General features: G+C 37.2%; 2 protein-coding genes across 3 annotated transcripts in view; one reads left to right on the forward strand and one right to left on the reverse strand.

The window, feature by feature from the left end:
- LOC106092432 (2-oxoglutarate dehydrogenase-like, mitochondrial) overlaps positions 1–23,775 on the reverse strand; it is a 93,612-nt gene that overhangs the window by 7,685 nt on the left and 62,152 nt on the right. The window lies entirely within an intron of this gene.
- LOC106092436 (mucin-2) lies at positions 6,738–16,753 on the forward strand. Its single transcript, XM_013259305.2, has 2 exons — positions 6,738–14,817; positions 14,899–16,753. The coding sequence occupies exons 1-2, from the start codon at positions 7,093–7,095 to the stop codon at positions 16,387–16,389; spliced, it is 9,216 nt and encodes a 3,071-aa protein (XP_013114759.2). The 5' UTR covers positions 6,738–7,092; the 3' UTR covers positions 16,390–16,753.

A 23,775-nucleotide genomic window follows, 5' to 3' on the forward strand; every position in this document is an offset into this window, starting at 1 on the left:
AGAAATAAGCTAGGCACGTTCGTCATTTTATAAATTGGTATATTTACGAGGAAAGGAGAGACCATGTAGGAATATCTAAAATATTTATATATAATTGGTTTAGTTTAACTTGTAGGGGATCTATTATAGGTGTATAAGACTTTTTCTCAATTTTATCATACCCTCCATCGTAGGACTGGGGTATACTCATTTTGTCATTCCGTTAGTAACCCATGGAAGTATTGATCTAAGACCCAACAAAGTATATATATACATGTCCGTCCCTCTGTCTGTCGAAAGCACGCTAACTTTCAAAGGAGTTAAGCTAGCCAAATCGGTCCATGTTTTGGTTAAGCTTCCATATAAACCGATTTCCCTACTCAATTTCTTGAGCCTCTATAGCGCGCAATTATTATCCGTTTTGGCTGTAGCTTCCATACCAACCGATCCAACCCTAATTGACTTCTTGAGCCTCGGCAATTACTAGTCGATTTCGTGGAAATTTTGAACGTGGTATTTTTTTATGACTTCTAGCCACCCTAGCGTAGAGGTAGCATGTACTCCTATGACGATGACCGCAAGGGTTCAAAACCTGGCGAGAATATCAGAAAAAAAATTTCAGCGGTGGTTATGCTGGAGACATACAGTGTTGCCAAATCGAAAAATCTTGGAAATAATTCTGGAGCTTTTGAACTGATAGAGATATGTACACGAAACTTTACATTGTCATAATTGACTGTTTGGCAAGCAGAATAAAAGTTTTACATACTCGAGGTTATCGACTTTTAAGCCCCATGGATCAGTCTCTGGACCCACTTGGGTCCCCAAATTTTGCATTCTTATTGAAAAACACCTCAAAATTGACCATGTAAAATTTCATGGAGGCCACCGTAACGCAGAGGTTAGCATGTCCGCTTATGACGCTGAACGCCTGGGTCCGAAAATTTTCAGCTGTGGTTTTTCCCCTCCTAATGCTGGCAACATTTGTGAGGTACTATGCCATGTAAAACTTCTCCCCAAAGAGGTGTCGCACTGCGGCACGCCGTTCGGACTCGGCTATGAAAAGGAGGCCCCTTATCATCTAGCTTAAACTTGATTCGGACATCACACTCTGATATGTCAAAAGTTTGCTTTTGTTCCTTAACGGAATGGTGGTGGCAAATTTGCAACTATGCGATGAATGGTAGGTTAGGCAAGGTTAAAAAGAGAATGCGAATATTAACCCGCCCCATGCTGTTATGGACATACACCTAAGCCAGTAATCGGCTTGTTGTGCGCTCTAAATAATAAAAAGTATGTCAGGAATTCGGTGCTGCTTACAAAATCCCTTGGTTTATGTCTGGCATTGTATCCCCACCTAAGTACCGGCGTCTTTTAGCCGCGAAAGCCGGGCAATAACATAGGAAATGTTCCAAAGTTTCAGCATCTTCCCCACATGCCCTACACATGCTGTCACTTGCCACGCCGATTTTGCATAAGAGAGCTCGTAGTCCTATGTGCCTTGTTATGATACCGAAAGGTTTACTGACCTTCTGCTTACTTTCTTTCACTACTTGCCTCGTCTTCTCACAATCCATATCTCCCCATAGGATTTTCGTCGTCCTACCGACCGTTTCGCTTTTCCATAGTATTAGATGCGGTCGTCGCCCACGCTCTCAACTCGTACTAACTGCCAAGTTTATTGACAGCAGTCCTCTGGCCTTCACTGCCAAATCGCCTGGGACTATCCCAGTCGAATGTCATCTGCAGGACCCATTCTGTCCTTCTGTATAGCTCGTTCGGATCCTTACCCCTAAGAAGTATTATAACATCGTCTGCGTAGCAGACGGGTTTAATTCCCTCCTCAGTCAGCATCCGTAATAGGTCATTTATGGTGGTCACCCATAGGAGTGGCGATAAAATGCCCACCTGTGGCGTGCCCTGTGTCACTTTCTCCCTTATATTTATGCCATTGGACACACAATATATCCACCTGTTCCTTAGCATATGGTTTATCCAGCCTCTAAGGACCGGGTCCACCCGGTACTGGTCTAAGGATTGGATCAGTGTGTCGTTCCGCACATTGTTAAAAGGGGGCTTTTGACAATGCATACCGCAGGGTGTACGTTTTGACATCGAAGGATTCTTCTTTTTTATGAACCACTTTGTGCAGGGCAGTCCCCACCGACAATGCTCTATATATAAAAGAGTCGTGTGATTGACTGACTGTCTGAATGATAACAGCCCAGCCCAAACGGTTTAAGCTGGAATTATGAATTTTTGCACGAGTTTTAGGCTTGGGTCGCATTCGCGAGATAAGACCGGATTTGGTGGTATTCGTACGTTAAGGTACCAAATAGTACGAAAATGGGCTCTGAATTTTGGAACTTATGTACTTTGGCGATGGGTGACTATATGAGTTTTTGGATTTTTTTACATTTAGGTACTAAAAGAAGTACGAAATGGGTGAACTTTGAACAGGGCGGATGAAAAGAGCTAGAATTTTGAAGTTTGCCTTAAAAGACATCTGCTGCAAAAAAACTAGTAAAAAGGCATAAAGTTCGGCCGGGCCGAACTTTGGATACCCACCACCTCGGGTATATATGAAAATCCCCTTTCGTCACAATCCAGTGAAAATTGGATATTTTATGCACCTAAATTCGGCACGGTCATTGAGTGGTCTAAGTCACTGTTGAATTTTGAATTTCAAACTTCAACAAAATCGTGAAATAAATAAAGCTTTTATGAGCTTCAGACCCTTAAACAGCATATGGTTCTATATGACAGCTATATCTAACTACTGACCGATCTTTACCATATTTGGATCAGATGGCGGGAGACCTAAAACTACCCACTGTTTCAAATTTAAGCGAAATCGAAAGAAAAAATAAAGCTTTTACGGGCTTCAGACCCTTTTTCGGCAGATTGGTCTATATGACAGCTATATCTTAATATAGTCCGATCTCACCCATATTATGCTCGGATATAGGGAGGCTCAAAACAACTCACTGTTTTAAATTTCAGCAAAATCCGGTAATAAATAAAGTTTTTTTTTGGACTTCTGACCCTTTATTGGGAGATCGGTCTATATGGCAGCTATATCTTAATATAGTCCGATCTGAACCATATTTGGGTCAGATATCGGGAGGCTTAAATTAACTCACTGTTTCAAATTTCAGAAAAATCGGGTATTAAATAATGCTTTTATGGGCTTCAGAATCTTTATCGGGATATCGGTATATATGACAGCTATATCTGAACAGCTAGTCCCATCTGAACCATATTTAGGTTCTATATTGGGAGGCCTAAAACTACTCACTGTTAATCGGGTAATAAATAAAGATTTTTTTTGGACTTCAGACCCTTTATCGGGAGATCGGTCTATATGACAGCTATATCTAAATATAGTCCGATCTAAACCATATTTGGGTCCTAAATAGGGAGGCCTAAAACTACTCATCGTCTCAAATTTCAGCGAAATCGGTTAAAAAATAATGCTATTATGGGCTTCAGACCTTTTATCGGCAGATCGGTCTATATGACAGCTATATCTAAATATAGTAAGATCTGAGCCATATTTAGGTTTTTTATTGGGAGGCCTAAAACTACTCACTGTTTAAAATTTCAGCTAAATCGGGTAATAAATAAAGATTTTTTTTTGGACTTCAGACCCTTTATCGGGAGATCGGTCCGATCTAAACCATATTTGGGTCCTATATAGGGAGGCCTAAAACTACTCATTGTCTCAAATTTCAGCGAAATCGGTTAAAAAATAATGCTATTATGGGCTTCAGACCTTTTATCGGCAGATCGGTCTATATGACAGCTATATCTAAATATAGTCCGATTTGAGCCATATTTAGGTTTTTTATTGGGAGGCCTAAAACTACTCACTGCTTCAAATTTCAGCGAAATCGGTTAAAAAATAAAACTTCTATGGGATTGAGACCCTTTATTTGGAGATCGGTCTATATGGCAGCTATATCTAAATATAGTACGATATGAACCATATTTGGGTCAGATGTCGGTAGGCTTAAAATAACCTACTTTTTCAAATTTAAGCGAAATCGGGTAATAAATGAAGCTTTTATGGGCTTCAGACCCTTTATCGGCAGATCGGTATATATGGCAGCTTTACATAAATGTAGTCCGATCTGAACCATATTTGGGTTATATGTCGGGAAGCCTTAAATTACTTACTGTTTCAAATTTCAGCGATATCGGAAAAAATAAAGCTTTTATGGGCTCAGAGACCCTTTATCGGCAGATCGGTATATATAGCAGCTATATCCAAATATTGTCCGATTTGGCCCATTCAAGAACTTAACTATCGTGCATCAAAAAGACGTATCTGTGTCAAATTTCAGCTCAATATCTCAAGTTTCGAAGGCAGTTGAGTGCTTGCAACAGAGGGACGGACAGACACACGGACATCGTTAAATCGTCTTAGGATTTTACTACGATCCGAAAAATATATACTTTGTAGGCTGGGAAATAGATATTTCGATGTGTTGCAAACGGAATGTCAAAATGAATATACCCCCTATCCTACGGTGGTGGGTATAAAAAAATTAATTAGTGTAGATCTGAACGAGACTCGTTGCCCTGAACATCTTGATGGCCACCTTCAAAATGCTTGACATTATAGGGCCAAACAATGCTGTGCTCTAGCACGATGCTGATATCTTACCAGAGTCCGCCCCTAAAGTCCCTTCAAATTGGCCATGTTTGCATACTATGGCAATAAATATTTCATAGTAGAAAACGAATTTAATATTCAATTTTGAGGCCTAGTGTTTGGGGGTAGTCTCATCCCTTAAACTCCGCCCAAACCAATGGCTATTGGGGCTCAAATAAAAGAAATTGGAGAGTAGAGCGCGATGTCTAGATACCCTTTAAATTGGGCATATTTGTGGATTATGACAATAAGGGGCTCAAATCTGATATCTGTTTTATTGCCAAGTGTTTCAGGGACTCCTCACCTAAACACCCCCCAAAACCACACATATATACCGACTATAGCAATATTTAGCTCAAATGTGATTTTTGGAAGTAGAGCATGAATCTGATATCCAGTTTCCACTTGGGGGGGCAAAGGTTTAGGTTACTCCAATCCACCACCATGAAAACCAAGAGAATGAAGTGGATCTAACATAAAAACTAAAATGGGCGTACTCCCTCCTTATCTTATTTGCAAAAATTCCAGATCTCGGAGATGAGTGGGGAAATTTCAAAAACAGAAATTTGGTATCCATACTAAGGGTGGGATACCTAAGAGAGCCGCCTCACCTCCAAAGCTCGCTAAATGGAAATACAAACCAATAATGACAATATGGGGCTCAAATTAAAGGTATTTGAGATCAGAGCACGAATCTGATACATGGGGATCCGCCTCACTCTCAAAAACACTCCCATACCGCTCTTTTTTACCCACCACAAGCAATGTTAGGCTCAAATAAAATGTATTTCAGACTTGAGCACCAATATGATCTTCACATTGGGGCGAAATATCTGAAAGTCCATACCAGTACCCCCAAACAGAACTTGACCATGCCAGTATAGGGCTCAGACAAAATAAGAGAGTGAGAGAAGGCGCTGCGGAGCGGGCCCTGTCCAGCTAGTACATGTATAAATGGCGTAACGTTCTCACCTAATTTTTTTTTGCAAATTGATCACCTCAGGTAAAAAAATTTTCCGGCGGTGTCTAAAAATCTTGTAGGCTGACCTTGACCTTGAATTTACTTGCAAAAATTTGTCCAAATATTATTGCCAGTATAGGGCTTGACCTTGCCATAATAGGTCTCAGACAAAATAAGAGAGTGAGAGATGGAGCTGCGGAGCGGGCCCTGTTCAGCTAGTACATATATAAATGGCGTATCGTTTTCCCCTAATTTTTTTTTTGCAAATTGATCACCTCAGGTGAAAAAATTTTCCGGCGGTGTCTAAAAATCTTGTAGGCTGACCTTGACCTTGCATTTGCTTTGTCCAAATATTTTTTTTTTTTCAATTTTACTTTCATAGAAAATTTTTTCAAAATTTTATTTCTATAGAAAATTTTCCAAAATTATCATACCACCCTCTTCTCACATTGATAATATACACCAAACAGAAAAAAAACCTTTATCAAATAAAAATTTGTTTGTAATTTAATTGTTATTGGTAAAAGAAAATCTCACAAAAAAACAAAGGAAAAACTAAAAAACAAACCCAAAATCATTTCAGTAATAATGAAAACAACAATAAAGACGTACGAAGCAACCAAACGTAACCATGAATAAAAACCCAAAAGAAGAAATCGCAGGGATTATTTTTAATGCATTCGATGGATACCACGCCAATGCGATTAAAGTACGCTAGACGACGATATACATGGCTCTGGTGCTACTCAATTGCGCGGTTTTGTTGTTGACGGACAACTAGTGCTAAAATACGGGAACTATAACCGAAAACCAAAAAAAAAAAAAATAAAACGAAAAAAAAAACGTATATTCAGATATTTTAAATAATTTTCAAATATTATGTGAAGACAAGTTGAAATAGTGTTGTTGGCAGTAAAAGAAAAAAAAAATAGAGAAAGAAAAAAAAAAACAAATAGCAACAGCAGAAAAAAATACATAAATAAAATATTATTTTTTTTTTTGAAAAAAAAATAAATGCTGATTAACATGGTCGGAAGAAAAAGAGCATAAATTTTGAAAAAAAAAAATAATAAAAATTTATATAAATAGAAAAAAATATAAAGCATCTCTACAGTTAATTGTGAGAGTGAAGAAAAAAAAAACAAAAGAAAACAAAAGCACTTTATAGCATATAAGCTGTTTTAGTGCAAGGGATAGCTCAAGAGCGCAAGAAAGAGAGTGAGAGAGAGAGAGTCACAACTTCTCTCCTTTGAAATAGAGAGAGTTTATTTTACTTTTCAAAACAAACTGAGTGATAAAGAAAACAAAAATAGGTCAATTATTGGATAAATCAAAAACACCCCACCATCCCTCCACCAACACTCCTCCACCTACTTCCCCCAAGCCAAAACCTTTGCCACCTCTAAGAGTCACTATCTCCCCCTCTCCCTCTCCCATAGTGAAAATACGAAATGCTTCTCCATTGTTAAGGCCATTGGATAAGAACGTCATTACTATGAAGGCCAACAACTCACCGTCATCATCGAAGCCAATCAATGCGAAGTCTCAACATGATGATTCACCTGTTTGGCATAGGCAAAGAGAAGACAACGCAGCGGCTATCCTCACCACCACGCTCTCTGGCATTAGCTTTACCTCAATGTCTGGGGCTACATTTCCTTGTCAAAAATCTATCAATAAAATAACTTTTCCCATAATTTGTGAACACGAAATGAAAAGAAATGTTGAAGATGATAAAACCATGTTGCAGGCTAATTTATGGAGCCTTTTGATAAGACGTGTGCAAAATGAGCGATTGGAATATGAAAAGAAACTCAAGGGGTTGAGATCAAAGAAAAATTGGCAAGAGTTTGGCTGTGAAAGAGAAGACAAAGTGTTGATGGAAGAGAATGTTAAATTTCCTGTCAAACTTTATTCAATTAAATGTGGGCCAAGGAAATTCTTTCCCCTGGAAGGTAGCAGAGATGGCCGTTTCAGAAAATTTGCCACAACTTTAGAGAGCAAAACTTCAAAATCTGAGCATACAAAATCTTATGGCGATTCAGAGAAACCCAAATTTCCCTTGAGTTTACAAAAGAATAAAAATAAATTTCCCTGTCTTCCTACAACAATCGGTTGCGAGTCTTTTGTGAAACTGAATTATAATACTACATCTTATGGAGCCTTTACATTATGGGATTTGTTTGAAAGATTGCAATCCCTAAGGAAAGACCTATTACAAGCACAAGTAACTACCGATTTTGTTAGCTTTCCTTTGAAACCTGGGCAATTGCAGCCAAAATCATCGCCTCATAGTTTTCCCTTTTCGCCGGAAAAGTTATGGTATATGGGTAACCCTGTACACTCAGAGAGAAATGTGCGTATACCTGAAAAAAAGCTTTGCCATAAAGTTGTTAAAAGTTCTCAGGAATCGAAATTTAAAGCTGTGATGGACAATGAACAAAGAAAAATGATTCCAAATCTTGAAGGCGAAGTCCTGAGTGAAAATACCCCAAAAATCATTTTGGATCCCAAGAAAAATACTATCAATCATAGAGAAATACACTCGAGCAAAAGTATTACTATATGCGTGGAGGAATTTGAAAACATTACCGAACCAGAATCAGAAATCAAAATTGGTACTCAATTAGCTGTGGACTTCTCCAATATGCCCAAATTACAACCCAGAAGACATGTAACCCCTCACAACGAGAATTATCAAATGAAACTTAGAGTGGAGCACAAATCCAAATTTGATCAATTTTTGGGTTATACTGACAACAGTCTTAATGGCAATGAAGACATTTATATAAATTCCTCACCCAAATTACACTCGAGAAAAAATGTACCATTTTCGATAGGGCAAATAAATAGTGATAATGAAGAAGAAGAAGTTACTGCAAATTTTCAAGCAACTATTAAAAGATTAAAGAGCGCTAAAAATAAATCTAAAGTTCTACGATTTCCTTTGAAAGTTGGATCTAAAAAAGATAAATTTCCTGTGGACCATCAAGGAGCTGTCTTCAGTCTTGCAAAAACTAAGCAAAATTCCAGCAGTTTCGATTTGTTACAAATAAAACATTTGGCAACCCTATTAAAGCCTTCTAGGAAAACCCTAAAAGCTCCCGCAACTTTATCATTGAAATACTTTCCTTTAGAAAAGCCAGTTTTAAAGAAAATACCCAGACAACATTTTCCTTGTCATGAAGAAAATTCTATGAACGATTGCTTGGAAAGGAAACACTCTAGGGCAAACATTGCTGCATATGAAAAGGAAAATTCTTCACAAAGCTTTGAGAAAGGAAATAATCCAGAGTTAAAAGCTCCAAGAAGCATAGAACAGAATTCCACAAATAATCACAAATTTCCCCTTGTATTAAGACCTGGCAAAAATAAATTTCCCTTCTGCCATCATGTATTGCCAAGTTATGGTAAAGTTAACCACAAACGTCTAAGACAACAAGCTGTGAAGCTTAAAGCTTTAGAGCTTATTATTAAAAGTTTTAAAAAATCCGACAAAGCTAAAGAGTTTATCAACTTAAACCGATTTCCTTTAAATACTACAATGATGCTGGAAAACCAACGAAAGCTTTTTCCCAAAGCTTTGGAAAAGCTCTATCGGGAGCAAAAAGCTTCTTCAAAAGTTTATTATCCCAGAACTTCTAAGCGAAAATCTAGCTGTTATCATGCTATTCGAAAAGCCAAAGTCAGAAGTGAAAAAAGTGAACAATTGCTAAAAGCTTTCAAAAATACACCCAAAGAAAAAAGTTTGAAATTGCTGTTGAAATCTTTAAAGTTAAGAAAATTTCTGATTAAAAATCAACAAAAATATCTAAAATTTTATTTAAATGAAATTAAGAAAAATACACTCGAGAAAAAATTTGTAAAAAATATAAGAAATTTCAAAAAATGTGACCTAAGGCAACTAAGAGACCAAAGCAAAGAAATAGAAAAAAATTCTTCACTAAATAAGAAACTAAACAAATTTCCTTTGTCTTTACCTATTTCCAAAGACAAATTCCCCTTGGAAAATGCCCCCAAGCAAATTTTCTTAAATTTTAACAATCAACAAATAAGGCAGCTGTACCTAAAAAATAAAATCGAGCAATCCTTACAAACGGTTTTACTCAATTCGGGTTTATTGAAATTCACTGCATCCAAGTTTACAAAATTCCCCCTTAAAGAGCGTATGATAAGGAAATTTTATCGTAAATTTCCTTGCCAAGCAGATATTTTCATGGCCTACAGTGATAGCAACAAACCATCAGCTTCAAACCTCCATACATGTGGCATTAATTTGAATGAATGGAAAAACTTGGCAAATTCTTTGAATACCAAACAACAACAACAACCAAATATTGTAAACATTTGCAAAACGGCGTCAATAACAAGTTTGCCGGCCATGACGCAAAAAAATTTACAGCAACAGCAGCAGCAGCAGCAGTTGTTTCAAATTTGCCAAATACAAAAAAACGATAATACACCCCATGCGTTATTGTCTCAAGTTCAGTTTGTCCCACCACAAGTATATGTGAAGAATTCCCAAGAGCAGCAAACAGGGCAGGCAATAGCCAAAGAAGATGACGGCTTTAGCCCCATGCCAGTACCAGCAGCAGCAGCTAGGAGGGCTAAAAATACTCTCATCTCCTTAGAACTGCCACCTACAAAGGAAGTCGCACCACATTTTGAGGAGAATTGTGAGCGAATATCAGACAACAGTGCCGCCATTATTAATATTCGAGATGAGCGTATTGCCGACGGGGATGATGATGATGATGATGATGATGACTACAACAACGACAATGTTATGCTCTCTGCAAATATTAGAAATTTTTTGGTTAATCATCGTTCATACAACGATGCCGATGCCGATGAGGAAGCATTTGGTATATTACGCGCCTCAACACCCCCAATGAGCTTAGGCGGCACAACAAGTGTTCAAAATACCAAGAGAATTAGAGCGGCAACACACCAATACCACCATCATAGGCGGCATGGCGATCATGATCTTGATGATCTCTGCAATCCGCAGGTTGCCCATATTGTGGAATGCTCAGATGTTCGTGATACGTTCGCCATAACGGTTGTCGGCGCTGAAATCAGCGAAAATCTTAATAGCACGGGTAGTTCTTTAGTTAAAAACGATAGCTCCTCAGCGTCCCCTTCCTATAACGACGAACATCGCCCACAAGCCACTTTGCCGTCGGCTACGGCTCCGCCTGCGTCGCCTTACAGTTTGCCGTCTTCGTGGACGTGTTCAACGTGGCCATCTACCAGTTCGCCATTAGTGACTGCCGCCAGCCTCCGCCGGGTTGATCATAAATGCCTTACGTCATTTGACACAACGCCTTGCGTGCCAAAATCGTCCGTGCTCGAATTGTATGAATCGTATTGCAATGCAAGCGCTCGTCCGGAAATTGATGGAAATAAGACAGCAGGCATAAGACCTCAAGAAATACAAAGTGAAGATAGTGCAAGGCTTGTGGCCTTAAATGAAAGTTTAAACCCCCAGCCCCCAAGTGAAACCCATGAAAAAAAAGAATTAGCCAAAGAAACGAAAGCATATGAGATTTTTAAAGATTTCGCTCAAATCGATGAAATGAAGTTTGAAATGAAAAGTGGCAAAAATAAAAGCGGTAGTGATGGTAGCATCGGTACCAACACCACCACAACAACAACCTCCTCCAGTTCGGCTCCCAGAAGTGGGACTAGCACGCGTTCCTTGGGAAAATATGATAGTCCAAAATCCTCCTATTCCCCCTATAACACATATTCCAATAAAAACGCGGCGTTAGACTCCAAGTCCCCGGGGAAGACCGCAAGTGAACGTTTAACTCAAAGTGCCTTAAGTCGTCAGACCCCTACACGCAGGCTTTCCAATGACAGCAATGCTTCTTCAAATTCTATAGCCAGCCCGGCTACAGCTTTAACTAGAAAATTCTCAAATGACAGTTCCCGCTCTACTACATCACAGCGTTCCTCCACGGATAGCACAGGATCCACAAATTTGTTGGCGCCACGCTCAAGCACCTTGCTGAGGTCCTCTACAGATAGTGTGGCATCCAACAAATCCAGTGCAGGCAGCTCCAGATACTCCCATGACAGTAGCAGCGGCAATCGTTATTCCAGTGATTCCTCCAACGCCAAAGCCCCCAGCACTTCCAATTCCTTAGAAAAAACAGCAACAGCAACAGCACCTCCCTTGAAATACACCAGAACAGCAACTTCCGGAGCTTTGCTATCTGTAGATTTAGCTCGTTATCATCCCAATTCAGGGGTAGATTCCTCCTCATCCTCATCATCCATAAATCGTGGCTATTCCTTAGAGGCACCCACCGAGCGTAGCCGTTTGCGTCGCCAAAAAAATACCCAAAGCTCTCAGGACGAAGAGGAGGACCCCGTAAAGCGTTTGGAACGTTTAAAGGCTCGCATAACAGCTTCGCTCAGTGAAGTTAAGACTGTGCTGAAAACCTACAAAAGTACCGACACCGAGGGGGAGAGTGATGGCGCCTACTCCAAGCATTTGGCAGTGCCTAGGCTTTCGCAATCACCCTCATCTAGTGGCAAAGAGTCCGCCAAGGAAGAAAGTGAAGGCAAAAGTGAACCCATAAACTTTAGATTTGTCAAAAAAATACGTAAACGTAGTTTCTATGATGACAGTGACGAGAATAAAGGTCAAGATGAAACGGATCACATAAAACCTCACAAAGAATTGAGTCCTCTGAAAGAAACTCCCTCAAATGGTCAGGATGAGGTAGATAAAAGTGGGCCGGTAAAAATTATAGAACCCCTTAATAGGGAAACTGCCTCGAAACCAATTTCCGGCAACTCAAGGGACTGCTCCAGAGATACAAGTCCCAACTTATTGAACACCAAGCCCACCATTAATATAGTGGACTGTGGGAAAGATGACTCCACCATGTCAACAGTATCTCGTGAGTCATCACCTTTCTCCGAGAGTTTGGATCAGAGCACACGAGACTCCTCATCGCTATATGAGACCATGAGTCAAAGCTCTCGAGAAGTATCACCTCTAATGGAAGATATCAACATAAAGAGAAGGGTCTCGCGTGAAATGTCACCAAAATCCCCCAATGAAAATGAAAAATTAAGTGAAGTGTCTAAAAGCCATAAAGAAACTCAAAAGATTGATGGTAAAAGTGTGGAAAAAGTGCAAGAAAATTTGAAAACCAATCAAAAAACCAGTGAAAATAAATTATCCCCACAATCTAAGGATGGTGGAAAGAAAAGTGAGGCTGGTGAACTTAATTTGGAAAATAAAAGCAAAAATTTGATTAAAAAAGACCAAGAAGAATTGCGGTCCTCATCGCCCCAGCTGGAGAAGCACACGGAAGATGTTACTTCCAAAACTAACGATAAACCAATTTCGGAAATAAAATCATCAAAAGGAGATAGCAGTGATTCTTCTTCCTCACAGAAAAACAACAAGTCCTTAATCAAAACCAAGCCAGCCTCTTCAGCATCCAGTGATGAAGCTACTCCTAAACAACTTTCCCCTTCGCAAGAAAGGAAAAGTTCTGCAACGAAAACCAAAGACACATTATCGCAGAAAGCTACATTATCAACTGTAAATGAAGTTTCTTTGGGCAAAAGTTCTTCGGAAACCAACAAATCCTCATCGTCAGAGTCTTTGAGAGCCTGTGAGCAACAAAAATCTTCTGCAACTCCAAAAGTTTCAGAGTCACCAAAGGATACTAAGACTAAGACTCAGAAAGCTTCGGAACCACCAAAAACTGTAGAGGCACCAAAAGCTTCTGTGCCATCAAAAACTTCAGAGCTACCAAAAGCTACTGAGCCATCAAAAGCTTCCGAAACACCAAAAGCTTCTGAACAATCAAAAGCTTCCGAAACACCAAAAGCTTCCGAAACACCAAAAGCTTCCGAAACACCAAAAACTTCCGAAACACCAAAAGCTTCCGAAACACCAAAAGCTTCAGAAACACCAAAAGCTTCTGAGGCACCAAAAGCTTCTGAACAACCAAAAGCTTCCGAAACACCAAAAGCTTCTGAGGCACCAAAAGCTTCCGAAACACCAAAAGCTTCTGAACAACCAAAAGCTTCTCAACCACCAAAATCTACTCTGCCACCCAAGGCTTCTGAGCAACCATCAGCTGCTGAGCCACCAAAAGCTTCTCAGCCACCAATAACTCCTGAATCAGCAAAGACACAAAAATCTTCCACTTCACCACCAAAATCTCCCACTCCCCAAAGTGGCTCAAAAACACAAAAATCTCCTGAACCTCAAACGGCGTCAGCACCACCTAAATTCCCTACACCAAATAAATCTGCCGAGCAAAAAGGAGCCCTTCCGAAAACTAAAGCTGCTCAAAAACAAAATTCGGCAGAAGCCTGCAATAAAACTCAGGAGGATAAGAAATCTACAGCCCTCAAAACGTCCACTGAAACTGAAGCAGAAGACACCTTTAATACCCAAATTCTACCCAAGACGCAGAAGAAAAAATCCACATCCAAAGAAGCTGCCACCCCAACATCACGTCGTTCATCTTTGGCCGCTGTGGAAGGATCAAAAATCGAACCAGCTATAAAATTGGCCACCCCAGGTCTCATACAAAGAAGACCCTCTGATTCAGAGGCCATTATTAAAAAGAAACTAATCACCACCAAAACTACAATATCCGGTGCGATTGCGGAAGTGACGCCAAAACCAAAAATTGTTAAAGTTAAACGGCCAGCCAATAAAAAAGCCATTGACGACAATGACACCAAGACGCCAACAAAGAATGATGAAACGCATCAATTGGCAACAAAGCAATCTGAAACTATACAAATCAATGAGAAGACGAAGAGCCTTAATCAATCACAAAATGAAGCTTCATTATCAACAGCAGCGTCATCATCAGGGGTGCCAGGGAAGCTAGAAGAGATGAGTAAGGGCGATACCAACAAGGATGTAACATTGCCAAATGATCGAATGCCAATGGCTGATAATGCTGCGAAAGCAACGTCAAATGATACCATGGGCCAAAAATCGGATAGTGTATTGCCAATGCAACAACAGCAACAACAACAACAATCCACAAAGATTGATGAGATTGTAAAGTCACCCCCATTAGATGCCAGCAAGAGTAGGAGCATTGTAGATGTTACCACCTCCAACCAGGCGACAAATGATCGAACGACAGCTACAAAGAATCTCGAATCGCTTGAATTCGAGAATGTTGTTGGCAGCATGTTGGCAGAGAATGTAACAAAAGCGCTGGTAAGTTCCCCAACAGCCAGCGAGGCAAACGGTCAAAAATCTACATTGGCGGTGGATAATTTGCACGATCTACTCTTGCAGGAGGCGGTAATAGTGAAACCTGCAACAACAACAACAACCTCAGCTAGCTTGGAAAGTTCCAAAACGCCCCCAACATTGGAGGCCAACAAAGAGCCAGAGCAACAGGTGGGCAAAACAACAGATCTAAGTGTTGACAACTCAAATGCCAAAGCTTTGGGGGCCTCGCCTATAGCCAAAGAACCTTCTATTTCTATAGATACGACTTCGAAAGCAACAGCCTTAGATTCGGGCACATCCACATCCACACTAGCAGCAGCAACAGCAACAGCAACACCCCCACAATTGCCTACAGCACCAGCCTCTAGCGCCACAGTGACCACCGCCAACACGTCATCATTGGCAGCATCAGCATCTGTTATTGAGCACTCAACGTCAGCGGTTACAAAATCACAACAGCAACATACCCCAACGCTTGAAGGCGGTGACGAGGCTACTACAAAAGCCAATAGCTCTCCACAAATTTCCATTAGTCAACCACCAGAGGCCAAAGAAGACACAACCGCAAAAGCGCCGCCATCAGCAGGCACAACTGAAGCATCTGCAGCTTCTTCAAGCAACGCCAAACTCAACAAGGAACCCCTAGTAGCTGCAGCCACATTCGAGGAAAAACAAACTGAAAATATGCCGGAATTAAAACAGGCACCGGCCCCGGTTCAAACCGCCGAAATAAGTGCAGAGGCCAAGCCCAAGAAAGTAATTGTCATAAAGAAAATCGTTAGACAGACATCCACGGATAAAAGTAAAAAGCCTCAGGAGGAAAAAATCCAACCAAAGGATGAACAAAAGGAAGCTAGTGAGGGCACAGTAGTGGTGGAAGACTCACAGGATCACAAGCCAGAAACAGAAGGTGGCTCCTCGGAGGATGCCCTTGCAGCCGAGGCCACCTCTGAAGAATGTAGCAAAACTGAAGAATTGAGTGAAGCAGACTTAGCCGAAGCTGCCGCCGCTGCTGCAGCTGCAGCCTTGCCTCCAAAACCCAAAAAAGAACGCAAAATTAAAAATAAGGTCATAATAAAACGTCAGAAGCGCAAGCTTTCCATAGGTGATACCTTCTTCCATCCCAGCCAAGTCGAAGCCCCTATACCTGAGGTGGAAACTCTGGAGAAGGCGGTCTCCTATGTCACCGACGAGGAGGAAGATCAGGACGAGCCCGAAGAAGTTGTCGTAGAAAAGAAGCCCCTCAAATCCTGCATTCACAAAAAAGAATACAATATTGGTGATGAGGTTATGTATGCCGAACGTTGGAGACGAAATCAAATACGCTGGAAGCGTGGTCGTGTCAAGGAGCAAATCACCAGCATATCATATTTAATCGATATCGATGGCACCGATGTTTCCTCGCACATAAACTATTTGAAAAAGTATACCGGACGTAAGGTGAACTTTGGTGGCAAGGAGTACTTGGAAATTGACTATGAGCAATTGGCCGAGGAGGAAGAAAGGGCGGAAAGAGTTCAGAGGCGTTCCTACAGCATATGGAATATGGTGTAAGTGAAAAGTGAAAGAAAGGATAATAAAAATTAAAAAAAAAAAAAAATTGAAAAAAAAATCAATATGAGTAGTTGAAATAATTGTTAAAAACAAACGCCTCTTTTTGGGGGCTATACCATAAATATTTCGTGTGAGTGTTTGTGAAAACATATAAAAAGGTTTTGTTTGCTGTGTTAAAAAAATAAAAAAAAAATTTTTGTGGTAAAAAAAAAACTTTATAAAAAAGGACTAAAACATAAGCGAGTATAACAGTTAACAAATATATGATTTGCGCATTTTGCAATCTATGGTACATGGAAAAATAAAAACTAAATCCAAAAACTTCATAGTATAAGCAAGTATAACAGTTACCAAAAAGAACCACTCATCGAAGAGTTAAACGGAAGTATAACAGTTACCAAAAAGGACCACTCATCAAACAATTAAACGGAAAAAATTCCCAAAAAGAAATGCAATTTGTTTTGTATAACAGTTGAGCAAGAGCATACAGTTTTTCTTTTGGTGCTAAAGTACATAACGGTTTCAAAGGATGTTAGGAGAAATGTGTGTAACTAAAGACTTTTGCTAATAAAAAAGTTGAATAAAAAACAAAACTGAGAAACAATAAAATAATACGAAAAATTTGTGCTACGCCAAAGGCAATTAAAAAATCTAAATACTAAATAAAAAATATTGTGTGTATAAAAGTTCAAACAGTTTTTCTTTTGTATAAGAAATAAAATGCATAAAAAATCACAAATGCCAAGAAAATGTGTATAACATTTTGACAATACCACAAAATCGAACTGAAAAAACGGGTGAAGAGCTTTAAAAAATGTAATGGAACAAATAGACAAGAGAAAACTAAATATTAAAAAAAAAAAAAATTTGCAACAGTTATATTGAAGATCCACATTTCACGATGTGTATAACAGTTGAACTTTAGTATAAAAAAATCTTTAATTCACCCAAGTGCAAAAAATAAAATTATGACAAAGGTTTAAATATAAATGAATAGAAGTGGAGTATAACAGTTAAAAAAAGAACTAAAAATGTGCCGAAAACAAGCAATTCGTCTTCTATGATTTTCCTAAACATAAAAACCGTTACATAGTCATCTGGTATGAACTTCTTTGGTACAAAAAAAAACCATAAAATAGAGTAATTTTTGTGTATAACAGTTTATTTTTTTATATAAAAGTTTGAGCAATATTTAAATATTGGATTAAAAGTAACTACTCATCTTCTTTGAAGTGCTTTGATGTACAACACCATGAAATAGAAGAATTTTTTTGTGTATAACAGTTTGAGGAGTAATAAGAACTAGGTGGTGAACAATGATAAAATCGTTTTCTTTGAACTTTTTTCAAATAAAAATCATGAAATAATGAAGTTTTGTTGGTACAACAGTTTGGGCGCATGTATAACAGTTTTCTTATTTTTTTAATTAAAAATTTAAACATCATTTATATGGAGAAATTAAATACACCACTCATCTTCTATGAAGTTTTTTGATATAAAAGTCAACATGAGGTAATTTTGTGCATATAACAGTGTGAATAAAAATAAGAAGCATGTGGTGCACAATGAGAAATTGGTCTTCTACGAACTTTTTTTTTTGGCATAAAAATCATAAAATAATGAAATTTTATTTGTATAACAGTTTGGTCAGGTGTATAAAAGTTTTATATTTTTTTTAATTATGCTTAAAATAACATTTTTATAGTTTTTAAATAAGGCACTCATCTTGTACGATGTTTTTTGATATAAAAATCACAACATGAAGTAATTTTGTGCGTATAATAGTTTAGAGAAATATTACAATTATTTGATGCACAATGAAAAATTCGTCTTCTATGATCTTTTTTTGAAAAAAACAACATTTTAATTTTCGTATAACAGTTTGTTAGTTTATAACAATTTATATATTTGTATAAAAAACTATCAAATCTGAGCCGGATTTGAGGCATCGGTAAATCAGGTTTGGTACAGAAGTTCATTTATGAAAAATGTTATATATCAGTTTAATTATAACAGTTTAGAAGTGAAAACAAACTATTTAAAATTAAGAGTCATGGGATGATGAAATTATTTTCGTAAAATTTCGCAAAATTATTCTTTTTCTATCGATAATAAATGGAAATCCGTTCATATAAAAGTTTAGTCAAGTGTATAACAGTTTGGTTATGTGTATAACAGTTTAATTTTTTTTTTTTCACGGAAATACCTTCAATCAAATCACTCTCAAAGCTTTTAAGGAGTCTATAAAAACCGTAAAGATTTGAATAAAATTAAGAATATATAACAGTGATATAACAGTTATCTTCTATGCACACTTTTAATATAAAACTTATATTATAACTATTTTCGTACAATATAACAACGATGAATATTGAGCCATTCGGTTTCCATCCACTTCATAAATATAAAAGGCAGAAAATAATGGAAATTCGTTCGTATAACAGTTTGGTTATGTGTATAACAGTTTCATTTTTTTACAACATTACTTAAATTTCCGTTATCTTTTAAGTAATGGGTCATAAAGTTTTGGATCGGAAGTAAATTACACTAAACTTCTGTATATCAGTTTAATGGTAATGAAGTAATCAATAAATAATAAATTTTTCGTGAACTATTTAAATGTCAAAATCATAAATTTATGGAATTTTGTTTGTACAACAGTTTGATTATTCCAAAAAAAAATTGTCAAGCGTCTGTGACTTTCTGGGAGAAACTTTTAGAATGTTTTTGAGTCCGAAGAGCTTGCTAAAGTGTGTATAACAATTAAAAAACAGAAAATATTTAAAAAACTTAATTATTAGGAATTCCTAGGGCAAAAATAAATTTATTAGGACAATGGCGTGGTGCCTGTGACCAATCCATCTGTTGTCCGCACTCAAAAAAGATCGTGACAAATTAAAGACTTTTTTAATTAACTGATTTCTAGCCTAAGAAATAAAATTTCATTTTAAGGAGTTATCTTTAAATTTAGATCACTTCATATATTGAATTCGAATTTCGTTGAAACCCATTTTACTTCATAAGTGAATTTTAATTTTTATTTCTCGAAACATAGCGTTTCGAAGTTAGCGTCTTTACATTAAAAATACAAATGTAAGGCTATTCGGTTCCCTAATATCAAGTAAAATATCTTTCGCCAAAGGAAATGATTCCTTAAAAAGTTGGAAAGCTAGAACAAACTTTATAAATTTGAAAATAACCAAATGTACCTAAGAATTGTTGTTATCAACAACAAATTTTTTGCAAACAGTATTCCAATTTTCCTCGTATTACCAAATATCCATTTGCCAAATATTGCCTTTTTGACTTTTCTGAAAAATGTTAGAAAATCTATAGAGTTTATTGATTTTTAAGGAATGTGCCACTGGCTTATTTTAAGAAACAATTGACCAAAAAACAAATAATTGATTCTCCTTGAAAAATATGCCAGTTCAAGGTCAATATTTATTTCAATTTCAAATTCAATTAGCCATAATGGCAATGAAATGTAAACAAAAACAAACATTTGTAGTTGAAGGTTGAAAAATTTCTGTTTACATGATAGTGGTGAAAAAAAGTTTTCCTCTTGATGGCTTTAAAATTGGAAACACATTGTAAAAATTCCTTAAAATGTAATAAATACTTTAAATATCAAATTATAACAGTTACAGAAAAAAAGAAAAATAGTTTTGATTTGAAAAAATTGGATTGGGTTCCAGATTCAAAATCCAAAATTCCTATATATTTTATCAAATTGAGCAGTCGGACATTTGTATTGATGAAGAACTTCACCAAATCGGAAACGCTTATTCAATATACTTAATGAAAACAGAAAATTATATTCAAGTATGCTACTTAATTTTGTGCTTTTAGAGTTCGTTTGGTGCGCCTACTCTTGCTCCAATGATTATTGATCTTAAAAATATTTCTTTTAAAGATATTTTATGGCACAACATTTCACAGGCTATTAATTTTTAACGTTTTATTTTTGTGCTGGCGTCATACGTCGCACAGTGGGCCAAATGGCAAAAAAATTGGAAATAAGTCTACAACTTTTTATCTGTTGATTTTAGCCATACAAAATGTTCTAGACATTTGTAGAGGAGGACATAGGCTTTCAGAAAAGTGCTGTTGTTGGTCCATATCTTTAATACAGGGTGAGCTACAGGGTGTCAAAGTTGACCACTTTTGACTTCTCCAAGCTTCTGGGGGCCATAACTTTTGATCTACTCAACCGATTTACATGATTTAGGACTCTAGAGAAAGAGCTTGACAAGATCTAAAAAACTTATGCATAAAGTACCATGCCATCGTGTACTGTTAAGGAGTTATGAATTGTTTAATTTTAAAATATGAAAATTTGGCCTTGGTTTTTTTCAGTGTTTTTTAAATAACTCCGTCAATTTTAAAGCTATAAACTTCATACTTCACACAAATTATGCCAGCATATGTGTGCATAAAATACAAAAGGAATCACGTGAATATCTTTGGCGGTTTAAAAATGGCATCGTTTTCAATATGAAAAATATTTTTTTTGTCAAAAAATTGCAAAATTTTTCAAAAAAGATACTCCCATTTCCTTTAAGTTTTCGCAAACTTTGGCCGTCAAAGCATTATCATTTCTTTCCATTTTCACAAAGTCGAGGTATTAAGAAAAGTTTTAAGTGCTAATTTGGCTAATTTCGATATCAAACAACACCGTTATCTTAAGACCAAAATGGCCAATTTTTTTACTAAACTTCAAAAGTTTCTCACTGGAAAAAAAGTTCCACGGGGATTTTTTCGCTTTTTTTGAACTTAAATGAAAGCTTAAAATGTTCCCAACATTTTAAGGTATGTCTCGCCATATCCTAGCCATAAATGAGATCGTAGCGATCAAAATACTGAAAAAAGTCAATTTTCAAGTAGTGCTATATTCATTGCTAAAAAACAAGTATTACGTCACATTTTATTGCAAAGATGTTAAATAAACTTTTATTTGGTAACACTTCTTCTACAAAACACAAAAAGAATCATGGAAATATCTCTATTCTATTCCATTTTATGGAACCGGCAATAAAAAAGTCAATTTTTCAAAAAAGTCGAATTTCCCAAATTTTGTTTTTGTTGTCCTAATTGCACATGACACACTATAGCCATATTTACGCAACATACCTTATCGTAAAGGAAATTTTCATAACTTTCCAACAATGTATAAAACATTTCTCAACTCGGATTCTATCTACTCTAAAATTCATTTACACTTCATTAAACTCTATATAAAAATGTCTATTTGTGAAATGGAACCTTATATGGGGCCTACACTAAAACATTGATAGATTTGCCCAGGGTTTACAATACAAATGTGTTAGAATAAAAAAAGGTCTCCTGCCAAAGTTTAAAAAAATTGGAATAAAAATATGTGTTTTAGAGCGAAAACACTTCGCATCGGCGTGCGTTTGTATAGTACCTACATCTATTTTTAATGTAAGCTGATGATTTTTGAATAAAAAGTAACCTAGAAATATACCTGCATATATATATATATTTGTGTTAAGATTTGATGCAGACAAATGTTACCTGTTTCGCTATGTCAAATTCCCAGGAAATCCACCGTATCAATGAATGTGAAAAAACCTACCCATAAAAAATTCATTGTCATTTTTTTTAACCAAATTCGAGTCCAGGTAAATAATTATAGAAGAGTAAGTAAAAAGAGGCACTTTGGACCCCTTTTTACGATTGCGTCTGATACCTGAAATGGGTCATTAATTGTGAATATATTGCATAAATATTTGAACAAAATCCAAATTTTCTTCATTATATTTTGTAGAGGCGTAAAGGACATTTATAAGTTATGGAAGTCATACTGAAGTATTCCACTCTTTCGAAAATTGTTTGGGACATCAAAAATGATTCCAAATCATACACGGAGTCATTTAAGGAACTTGTTTACACTTTGGACCACATATATGGAATAAGGCTAAATAAAGACGCTTTAGACAAACTTGAAAAATTCTACAAATCATTTGAGAGAAGGTTGCCAGAATGTTCATTCGCAAAAATCAAGTTTTTCAAAATGTATGAGAAGTGGCTGAAATCGGATCTACTTATTGAAATTAAACCGCTGATTCCCGGCCGGCCTAGCAAAGCATACGACGAAGTTACGGAGAAAACCAAAAAGAAAAAACAAGAGGAACTATTGGCGGCACATCCGCCAAATTTAATAAAAGATACGTTCAAAACAGCATTGTTAAAAACACAACCAAAAAATGTTGGACGAATTGTCGATGTTTTACCATTAGCATCTCCGAAAAGGGTAAAGAGAATGGTAGAAAGTATTCCAACTCCAGAATCGACTACAGAATTCACGGAGGAAGATGCACTGGCCCTGATTTTGAACCTAGGCCTCTCAAGAAACAAATACTCAACAATGAGGAAGGCTCTTCGTGAAAAAGGATGGGGTTGTTTACCCTCAAAACATAAATTGTACAACACCAGGACGAAAATGGTGCCATCAAATATATACGTGGACGAATTAAAAGCAAGAGTGAAACTTGCTGATCTTGTTGAAAATACAGCTGTTAGAATTATTTCTAATTTTACTGAAGAACAGTTGAACACATGTAATAATTCCGAAGTGGTTTTGATCAGCAAATGGGGTTGTGATGGATCATCTGGATTTTCCGAATATAAGCAACAAACAGAAATAGATACCAACTTCGCATCAATTTTCATGGCATCATTAGTACCATTGAGAATGAGATTGTACAAGGACCAATCTTCATCATCGAAAGAAAATGCATTTCAAGATATATGGATAAATAGAACACCTGGGTCAAAATATTTATGTCGCCCAATTCGGTTTGAGTATACAAAGGAAGACCGGAACACAACACGATCTTTGGTGAACGAAATAAAGGAAGAAATTGCTGCATTACCCATGATTGTTATAAACCAATTGGGAAGAAATATAAAAGTTTCGTTTCAACTACAACTCACTATGATCGATGGAAAGGTGGCAAACGCATTAACTGGCGTTATGTCCAATTGGAGATGCAATATTTGTGGCAAGAAGAATGGGCAATTCGAGGACAAGTCTGATGAAAATTTAGTAAACGAAAATGCGCTCAATTTCGGTATTTCGCCCCTGCACTGTAGAATTCGATTCATGGAGTATTGTTTGCATTTATCGTATGACCTTAAATATCGGACTAGCCCTGGAAACCGCGATGTCTCTGCTAGAAACAACCAAGATCTTCACAAAATGAGGCAGGAAGAGAAGAATCGAATCCAGTTGGAGTTTAAACAAAAGGGACTTATAATAGATAAACCTCTTTACGGATACGGAAGCACAAATGATGGCAACTCGGCAAGGCGGTTTTTTGAGGACCCCGTATCGACATCTAAAATAACCGGTCTTGATGA

This window comes from Stomoxys calcitrans, chromosome 1, assembly GCF_963082655.1.
Source record: "Stomoxys calcitrans chromosome 1, idStoCalc2.1, whole genome shotgun sequence".
Taxonomy (NCBI): domain Eukaryota; kingdom Metazoa; phylum Arthropoda; class Insecta; order Diptera; family Muscidae; genus Stomoxys; species Stomoxys calcitrans.

Bases quoted from the DNA above. Each gene is read 5' to 3' on its own strand.
- LOC106092436 (XM_013259305.2), top strand. From the start codon at position 7,093: ATGAAGGCCAACAACTCACCGTCATCATCGAAGCCAATCAATGCGAAG. The intron at 14,818-14,898 runs GTAAGTTCCCCA...CTACTCTTGCAG, and splicing joins AGAATGTAACAAAAGCGCTG to GAGGCGGTAATAGTGAAACC.